Source organism: Phoenix dactylifera, chromosome 1 (genome assembly GCF_009389715.1).
Source record: "Phoenix dactylifera cultivar Barhee BC4 chromosome 1, palm_55x_up_171113_PBpolish2nd_filt_p, whole genome shotgun sequence".
In the NCBI taxonomy this organism is placed as follows: domain Eukaryota; kingdom Viridiplantae; phylum Streptophyta; class Magnoliopsida; order Arecales; family Arecaceae; genus Phoenix; species Phoenix dactylifera.
Genome location: NC_052392.1, coordinates 28,614,340 through 28,624,582, shown reverse-complemented (window position 1 = coordinate 28,624,582; position 10,243 = coordinate 28,614,340). Strand labels below are relative to the sequence as shown.

General features: G+C 36.8%; 1 protein-coding gene across 2 annotated transcripts; it reads right to left on the bottom strand.

The window, feature by feature from the left end:
* Positions 1–848: 848 nt before the first annotated feature.
* Positions 849–9,375, bottom strand: LOC103722176 (magnesium transporter MRS2-1). 2 transcript variants are annotated; one of them, XM_008812635.4, is made up of 5 exons: positions 8,755–9,375; positions 2,877–3,005; positions 2,454–2,789; positions 2,317–2,364; positions 849–1,308 (listed from the first exon to the last, which is right to left on the bottom strand). In XM_008812635.4, the coding sequence occupies exons 1-5, from the start codon at positions 9,340–9,342 to the stop codon at positions 1,078–1,080; spliced, it is 1,332 nt and encodes a 443-aa protein (XP_008810857.1). In that variant the 5' UTR covers positions 9,343–9,375; the 3' UTR covers positions 849–1,077. The 2 variants fall into 2 exon arrangements, with proteins under 2 accessions (XP_008810857.1, XP_017702252.1); XM_017846763.3 differs by lacking the exon at positions 8,755–9,375 and adding an exon at positions 3,098–4,801.
* Positions 9,376–10,243: the final 868 nt, after the last annotated feature.

Sequence of the window (10,243 nt, the reverse complement as noted above, 5' to 3'; positions counted from 1 at the left end):
GGAGGTTAAGTGGGGAAAAAGAGATGTTCTCCCATCTCAGTTGGCCATCTTGTTAGCTGCAGATGCTTAAGGCCTGTCTTATATCCGTCCATAATGGATTGCTGGGTTCCTGCGAGTAGCGCGTTCGGTATATTGTCACGCTGTAATACTTTGTAAACCTTTTCGTTTGCCTCTATGTTTTGCCCTGTTGTTGAACCAATAAAAATAAAAATAAAAGAAGCAAGTGGAGTTCCGAAAAAAGTTTGTGTTATCCCAACAAAAGCCAGTAACTGAGTGCTCTTGTAACCAGTAATTGAAGATTTGATTCTTCAGCACAAGAAACCTGCAATAATAACCAAGCTCTTGTTTTAATCAATTAATTATTAAGCGGAATTAGTTAATTAATTAATTATATAAAAAGAAGGTTTATTTTGCAACTTTTTTTGGTTTCCTTGGTAGCCCTAATTAAATTTCTTCTCTTGGGGTTTAAGTCATGTTGAATGTCTATTTTCTTAAAAAAATCCTAATACCGCTGGATTCTTACAAGGAGTTGAGTGCGGAATTTCTCCACATATCGAGATTTCTTTAATTATATATATAATAAGATAATAAGAGTTTTGCAGTTCCAAAATAGAAATTCACAATGATTTGTCAGTCAAAGCAAAATTTTAGGGTTAATTAGAGTAGGAACATACTAATATCAAATAAATCTTAAACAAAGTCATGAGGAAAACATATTGCACTTAATTTGTGCTTTTTTTAAAAAAAAAAAATCTATGTCTGAAAACTTTAGTGGTAGCCGGGTGCATTTGCACGTGCACAATAACTAGAAAAAAAAATGCTGAAAGTTTTCAACAAACAAAACTATCTCCGTAAAATGAAATAATGTATGATAAGAAATACTACTACGTTTATTTACTCTCACCTTATTTGCAATAGCAACATTCAATTTCCAAAACGTTCACATATTAGGCTGCAAACCAAAAAGAATCGACATATATATACAAATAAATAGGGACCTCCTAATCCTTTCAGGGTGTCCTTGAGCCCAGCAATTTAAATGAGAGAGAATGCTCTCCTCTCACCATCCACAAGAATCTACAGCGGCATTAGTCTTCTATACCTGAAAAACCACAGAAATGAGCAGAAAATAATTACACCACTCACTCCAGCGATTATGAGCACCCACTGGAATGCGTCTGGTTTGTCGAATAATGGTATAGCAAAATTCATCCCAAAAATTCCAGCAACCACGCCAAAAATTGCAACCACAAACGTTGCAGTTGTCAATAGTAGCTCAAATTGGATTAGCTGATTCCGAACGTTGTCCTGGAAACAGAGGAACTTAATTAATGAACTCAGTAATATCTAAGGCTTTAGTGCCAGATAAGTGTCTCATAATATAGAATACTGAAAGCAAACAATGACAAATTATCACAATCAGGTCTCAAAACCAATAATCACTTGAGAATGCAGCTACCAAGCAAGAGAAAATGGTCAGTGATTTTATATAAAAAAGTAGTCAATAGCTACACAGATTTCAGACCACCTATAAACCATCTAAAAGCTAATACTCCAGTGCTAAATTTGTGAAGTAGTGTCTGACATGAAAGTGGGTCTCATAGATGACCAGAACTTGAAAATTTGACTCTGAAGAGATACTATCGAATTTCTCTGGACCAACAAACAATCTCTGAATGGGGTACTCCAGCCATTTGTAGTGATTTTCTCTGGACCAACAAACCATCTCTCGATATTGATCTGAACTCTCCGAATGTGCTTCCATTTGAGGATACTCAATATCGAGAAAGTATTTCTGGTTGCTGCTGAGTTCAATCACTTGTTACAATTTTCCTCTAACATGGTATTTGAATTGGTCTAATATATAATAGAACACACTGATCTTTTTTTTTATTAGCATCTAATCTTTCATGCATGCAAGTCTCCTTACAAGCATTAGACTCCATTCTGCTATTTATGGACCATGGAAAGTGATACAATTAAATCCATAAATAGTATTTTTGTTTCTAAAATCATTAATACAGTGGAGGGAAAGGGATAACCAACAAAACGTAAGTTGGGGGGGGGGGGGGGGGGGGGGTTAAAAATTTGAGAAACCAGTGATAAAAATGTTGCCAAATAGCATTTAGAAGTGACATTGATTAAAGTTTTCAAAGAAAGTACGGAAAAAAATATTATCTCGATAATATGAAGATGTGATTCTTTTTCATTAGTCATTTGATGGGCAAACCGATGACAGAAATACTCTTAAATGCCATGAGAAAAGCCACCTTGACTCTTCAGTCTCAGGAAAAGAAAAGGAAGAGGAAAACAAACCAGCTGGATGTTGATGAAATCCTCTGTGTCATCAATGTACTCCTTCAACTGAAAAGAGAAAAAAATGATAACCTCTATTTAGTTGCTTTAACTCCATGCCTAAGGTAAGATTAGGCTAGACAAACAGCATTTATTACCGAAGTCAGCTTGTTGAGTGTACTATCAATGACCACAAAATAAGCTTCCAATAACATCTCCAATTCCTCAATATGTTCAGTCATGCTGTCTGAACTTTTCATACTCTCATGCCTGCTCCTGGAAAAGCTCAAGGTCTTCTCGAGCTTCCGGGATCCAGGTGGTGAAGAAACAGGAGAAACTGGAGCAGAAACTGATACTCCAGCCCCAGCAGAACTGTATCCAAGGACAGACTGATCTCCATAGAATGATGCTTCCATTCGCTTCTTCTTCTCGGTGAGATACATTTCAGCCATATCACCATCATCATCCATTAACTGCTCTATCTCATCCCTAACCTATAAAAATAAAGTTAGATAGCAAGTAGAAGTCAGGCAAGAAATGAAAATACAAGAATAAGCAGCATAAGAGACATGTAGACATACCTTCTGAACTCTCCTAGTCAATGCAACAAGTCTGCTTTTTAAGCGACGGACACGTTCCAAATTCAAAGTACTGATTTTTGATGTTAGTTCATCTAACAAGGGGTATGCCTCCATTTCTAGTTCTGCTGCCTGATTAAGTTGAGAGAATTGAAAATATCATAAGATCACAATTCAAAGTTGAATTATACTTATTTTAGTCAGAAGACACAGGTTTATATTACTGCTGAACAACATTTTGAAGCTCCACAAGCTGACCTAGTTCTCGCCAAGATGCAGCCTGCCCACCCGCTCACCTGCCTGCAGGTGCATGCTTGCACACATACACACATACAGACCAAAAAAGACAGAAAAGAAAAAGCAAAAAACAAAAGCCTTGACCCTTCTGCTACACGAAACTCCATAATAAATGCCAAACCTGACAGCTGTGACTCCACGCAGCCAGCATAAATTATATAATGTATACCAGTATGTATGGATATGTGATTAGAGTCAACAACTGTACTGGAATAAGCACACTTTCTTACCAATGTCGTAACGTTTTCTGCAATAATTCTGGTTTCATTGGCACAATGATGATGGGCAACCATTATGAAGGACAGACTATGTATCTGGCCACCTTTCATTTAACACTGGTCAACCAACAAGGAACAAACAAAACAGGGTATTCTGTTCCATAACTCTCAAGCAGTCGAGAGACTCCAATGGAGAACATGGTATAACATTGTGTTGTGACCATAGTGATGCAATCCTGAGGTCTAGGGTCTCATCTGTGATGAATATGAATGCTTTGGGTTGTGAAATGACAGGATTTACGACTTAGACTGGTTGCTGCCCACAAAATGTGTATGCTGAAAGTCAGGGAAGTAGGGCACAAATAGGAAGAAAAACAAGAACATCCCCTAGCCAGCTAGAGATCATTACAGGATTAATTGAATATGGTTACAAGTACAGAAAAGGATGTTCAATAGAGTGTACTCATGCATTTTTGTTTGAAAATGTGACATCTGGCACAAAAAAAGAAGTCATAATCTAAATATACATATAAAGGAGAAAATATATTCAGGGGCATGCAAGACTGACTTGGAGAGCAGTTTAGGTATAAGACATACGAATAATTAGATTAATTCCGGCCTGGATTTTCTGGTGTCAAGAACTGGTATGGTTACAGCTTAGTGACAAATATGTTTAAAAAAAAAAGAAGAAAGAAAAAGAGGAAAAGCAGAGAATAAGAAGAAGGAACAGGTAGGAGAGAGAAGACAGAAAGGAAAGAGAAAAATTGTTAAAATTTTAACAAAGAAAAAAATCGCAATCTACCTTCTTTGAGACTAGATGCTCCAGACGTTGGTTTCTTGACATGTCCAACACTTGGACACTTGGGACATTTACCCTTTGATGCATTCAAATCATCAAAGCATGATGTCACCATATTTACATGTCCACTTTTTGGTACTGCCATAAAAGAAGTTGCCACCTCTAACATATAGTACATGTTCTAACAATTTTATAGACTAAGAAGCAAATGGTGCAGCTAATTATTGATTGATTACGCATACATATTGTGCGCATATCTATTAGACACAAAGGCATTCCCATGTCAAGTTTTAAGAGGTTCTCTTTGCAAATTTATGAATCATAGATGATGATGTCTAACCTACTTGAAACCTTCTAGTGCATCTTTATCCCCCTTAGGTGGCGTTTGGTGACCCAAACGTGATTATTAAGGTCATCTTAGATCACTAGTAATCCTTATCCTGGGATAATCTAATCTCCGACGATCTAAGATCATCGTGTTTGGTATACTATGTTCCAATGGTTAAAGATGCCCCAGTATCTATGTGTAACCTATTTGGTATTCTATGAAAATCCAAGATCAAAAACCATATAATGCCAAAACTACCCTTGATAGATTTCATAAAAATATATTTAATCATATAAAATATATTATAATAAATTATTAATATATTCTATAAAATATTTTTATTAATCCTATAAATTATTCATCTTACAAAATATATTAATTTTTATTATAGAATTAATGTTTTTTATTTATACTTATAATACACTATTTTTTAATACTAATATTTATTTTGATTAGGAAAATAAGGTAAATAGAAGTAATATACTAAATAATTTCATAATATAAATATAAAGTACTATAATATATTTTTATTATAATTTAAAAATATAATTGATTAATAATATGATTGATAATATATATAATATATATCTTAAATACTATATATGTAATATCAATATAATATAAGATATATAATATTGTTATAATATATTAATGGTATATTAATAAACTGATTTTTTTCTGCCGGATTGAAAGGTATTTTTGTCTCCAAATTTCAGCCCAAGATCACTATTTTGAGGTGATCTTGGATATCCATCCTCAAGGATTGATTTTCCATCATTAGGTTGGGCAGCGATTTGAAGAGTGGAAGTGATTTGAGATCACTGTCATACAGGATCATCATAGTGCAACCAAATGCAGTGATCTGGTTATCTCCACCTACATCACTCGTGATCTTTGGGCCATCACCCCATACCAAATGCCCCCTTCATGTTATCTTTTAGAGACATCACATAATAAAAGATCAGTACAACCACAAGCCACAACATAAGAAAAATCGTTGTAGAATTCAGTTACATATCACTGAAAATTCTGCATAACAACTTAAGTTAGAACATATAATTATGGAAGCCCTAATCATACCAAGACCAAATACCACTTTTATAATCTTTTTCTTTATTGTCATGATAGTATCAATATTAAGGAATGAAAATTTTGCATATCAACACCGTTGAGTAGTACTTCATCTTCTCACAAAAAAGAAAATGATTACTAAACATCAAGAGGATGGTGAATTTGCATTTATCATACAGTAACCCAGCATACTGATATTGCCCTTCAATATTTAACATTCCAGATAGCTTTGAATTTAAAAGCACAAGAAGTGAAATTGTTAAAAGGGGATTTGAAGAAGGAAAGAGGGCTCCTGTTGCCATGAAGAAGAAGAAGAAGAAAGGCTTTAATTTATGCTCAATATTCAGGATTACTCTTACAATAACATAAGCTCCCCTTGCAATAATAAACTCTAAAGAACTAAAACTTAAAAATCCCAAAACTAGTGAATAAGTGGCTGACTTTATATGATACATGCAGGAAAAGAAGTGGAGAAAGTAAGAAGGTGCTTATGGTTGCCCAAGCAAGAAAAGCATCCATCTTTGATCCTTCCCTTCTTTCTATCCTCCTTTGCACCTATTGGTTGGGCCTCTCAAAGTGTTAACAACTCAACCAAAAAGAAAAAGCCCCAATATAACTTACATAATGTGGCAATACAACTTAGGCTGCCATGTTAAAAATTACATAATTAAAATAAAATCTGATCTAAGCATGGATAAAAGTGCCAATCACCATTAACAATATGGGTTGATATGTATTGCGCCAATGCTTTATTAGCAAGTTAGCATGGCACAGCTGAATGCTAGTGCTTAGCATCAAAACTGTTCTAGTGCGTGCCAAGCATTGGCATGCAATGTTACATACTATTCTAGTGCCAAGCTGACATGCAACTAGCATGCAACAGTTCAATCGTGGAACAAGTCCCCAAAGATCCACATGAACTGGTAATTTCTGCTGTGTATGTCTTGTCCTCACCCAAAATCTAGACCTAAATTTTTCTGCAAATCTGACCAACTTAACTTTGTTGGGAGATTCTAATATCATTAGATGCATGATCAATTGTTTGTCCAAAAAGGTGGATGTTCATTGCAGGCATCATATATGATCTTCTTATTAGAGACATAAAGGCATGTTAAAAGGATGATGTGACATCCAAACCAGATTACATAGGACTTGTTGGTATGGTCATGTTTCATTGAAAAGCATACCAAATGATACTTCGTCACAACCAAATTGTAGTAGTTAAGTCATGCCAGCTGGTAACAGTGCTCTTTCTATTCCATCTTAAAGTCAGCTTTCTGCAAGCTTTGAAGAGAGAACTCTCCATGCCACCTCCACTAATAATCAAGCTGCATAATTCTCTTTGGCAAGTCACAAGGATTTGAATACGCTCATCCTCCAACAAAAAAATATTGTTTGGTTTATCTGCATGTGTGCCACTCAATGAATATAAAAAGTCGCTTAACTGCCATGACCCCTAAAACAATACATATAGTAACGCCACCTGTGCTACCTTCAAGAGCAAATTCCTCAGCTACTCCATTGTCTGGCTAGGTCTCATCTGAAATTCTTTCAATTAACGCACCCAAATCTAGGATACATGCTCAAATATTTTCAATTTATCCATGCGCCAATGCCTTACAATCGCCTTCTTAGGAATTCTGAGCAGACAAGGAACCACTAGAAGTAACTCTATTTGGATATCTTGCATTATTTATTGTGGTAAATACCCTTCCAATATTTAGGGGAAAGAAGCAGAAGACAGAATAAAGAAGAAGAACGATCTCAAGGCCTTAAAGGGGAAGAAGAGGGCATATGTTCCTATTGCTCTGTAGAAGTAAATGCTTACCTTTCTTCTTAATATTTAAGTGTACTATTAATCTAGCATATCCTTTTTTCAAGAACAAGCGGGAAAAAAAAAATCCAATTATGGAGCATCCACCTGTTTATTTCTCTTCTCTTTTCTCCTTTTTCCTGTTAGTTGGCCCTCATAAGAGGATTACAGAAGGGGTAAAGCGGCAAAATGACCAAAATTTCCACATGAATAAAAATAAATTCCAAATTTGACTATCTAATCTCCTGCATACATGTAATAGAAAAAACTACTAGCAGGGTAGCAGACTAAAAGACTGGCATAAAAGGCTAAATTCTGCAATCTAACTTTTCAAGGATTCACTTACATCAAAGTCGAACCCAATCTCCTCTTCCATGCACAACTAGTCATATTATCATGCACTCTTAATGATAGAACTAGTAATCTATTGATATTGTAAGTCTCTTTCTTTTCATCTCCTAGTTATAGAGTTCTATATATAAATGCCTTTAGCATTATCGCTGCACAATTTCTAAACGAATAAGTATGGTCAATTATAATGACATTGTAAAATATTTAGGAAGGAAGTACTACATAATCTTTTTATTGGCATCTTTGACTTCTTGATATGGTATAATGTGTTTATCTTTTAAATTATAAATTAGTACATATATTTGGGTGGATAAGAATCTAAATATAAGCCATCTTTCCATTGTAACTCCACTTAAAATGCAATGTTCCCCCAATACAGTAACATCGGCCCCCCATTTGCCCTAACAGTTTTATTCCTCTTAATATTCCATTCATTAATCATGATTACTAGCAACATACCAAAATATACTTATGTATCAACAATATTTTGTAACCATAATGATCAACAAAGTTCTCCATGATAGCTCATCTTCCTAGAACAAGACTGAGTTTCTAAAGCTTCTCTACTTTCTCCTCCATACCCATCCCCATCTTTCTCTCACTAGCCACTGATCTATTGACTTCTACCATCATTCATTCAAAAGGAAATCTGCAAACAATTGATACATCCTCAAGCCAATCTCGCATCAATTAGAAATGCTTACTGATGTTTCACCAGTCCTAATCTCTGCTTCTAATACTAGATGGACAATCTTGCTAAATCTTAAACCTGAAGTTGATATAAATATTATGTCTATGTCAGTTTCACCTGTAGAATTGTTAGATTCTTCAACACTGCAAAACGCAAAAAACTAATGAAAGCGCTTTGGACAAAAATCTCAAAACTAAAAGAAAACATCAAGACCTCCGAGAACCTCCATAAAAGAGGCATCTGTTTTGTCCCCGGACCAGTAGGAAGAAACCCTAGAATCAGAAAATGAACAATTAAAGAAACACAAGCACACCTGGGCATCAAGGAAGGTGCAAGCTGCCTCGAGGGCGACCTCGAGCGCCCGGAACTCGAAGGGCAGGTAGTCCGGAGAGGTGCTCCCGCCGGCGAAGACGTCTCCGGAGTGGGCGGCAAGGCGGCGCTGGAGCTCGACGACGTACTGGAGGACGTAGCTATCCAGCGAGTTAAGGAGGAGGACCTCGTCGGCGGTGATGATGCATCTGATCTGCTCGAGGTTGACGACGATGGCCTTCTCGCGGCCGAGGATGGTGGAGGGGTAGACGAAGAGCGGGTCGAGGAGCCGGAGGTCGCGGGCCGGGAGGTCGCAGCGCCGCATCATGGTGAACTTGTCCACCTCGATCATCTGGGAGTTGCCCGTGGCAGCGTCGACGCGGATCCAGGAGCGGAGGCCCTGGCCGCGCTTCTTGAGCCCCAGGAAGTCCATGCCCTGGAAGAGGGGGCGGCGGCCGGCGCCGCCGGGGCCGCCGCCTGCGGCGGAGGCCGAGGAGTCGCGGTGTTTGGAGGCCGGGGAGAGGAGGGCGGAGGTCGACGCCGACGAGGCGGAGGGCCTTGGCGGGAGGAGCCGCTCTTTGAGCTCCGCCATGGGAGAAGGCGAAAGACAATGGGGTTATATAAATTAAAGTACGACACCTTCGTTTTTAGTGGGTAATCGGAGATGAGAAGACAAGGGAGTGGTGGGGGATTTTTTTTTAAAAAAAAAATTTGCTTGATTTCCTCCTCGTATTGACTGGAGTTGTACGTGTCAAAGGATGTGTGGTTGATTACGGATTTTGGTACACGAGCTGATCAGGATATTAGAACGAATATTTGTTATGAATAATAGTTACGGTTTTTATTAAAAAAAGATAATAGACACGGTAGCCAATGAGCTGACGGCTTAGAGTTATTAGGGTTGGGTTATATATTGTTTGTTCTCCTCATATTGTTGCTCATAAAGTCCCAATATAATCATTGGAGAGTTTGATGTTGGGCTACATGGATGGAGGGTTGTTTTTATGTGGTTTATATGTCCTAATGTTGCTTTTCAAAGCCTTCCAATATGATAACTAGTGGATCCAACTCCATATGGTGTTTTGAAATTTTATGGCCAGATTATATGAAAATGAAAAAACAAAACGAGCGATGGTAAAAGAGTGAATGAATTTTACATTGATCGTTGAATAGCATTAGACATTAGAAGAATAATATTTGTTGGATGGATGCAATATTTTGCGCTCGCTAAATAGTTACAAATCTTTATTACTACTACTCTAAAACACAAAAAGAGCATGGCCATAAGGATTTTTCAAGTTCAATAGAATTGAGATTATACTGGCAAATAATGAGGCCTACAAGACTGAAAATACCAATATCCCTATATAATCATAGTAGAACATCAAAAGTAAATGAATAAACAATAATAAGTGAGATAACTATTCACAGTTTTGTACAGTGAATTATTTAAGATGATTACTGGATGAAAGTTTACTTTTTGAAGAAACTTA

Excerpts from the sequence above, each read along its gene's own strand:
- LOC103722176 (XM_008812635.4), bottom strand. The coding sequence starts at position 9,342 with ATGGCGGAGCTCAAAGAGCGGCTCCTCCCGCCAAGGCCCTCCGCCTCG. Across the intron at positions 3,006-8,754 it reads GCACCTTCCTTGATGCCCAG|GCAGCAGAACTAGAAATGGA; the intron begins GTGTGCTTGTGT and ends CAACTTAATCAG. Across the intron at positions 2,365-2,453 it reads CACTCAACAAGCTGACTTCG|TTGAAGGAGTACATTGATGA; the intron begins GTAATAAATGCT and ends TTCTCTTTTCAG.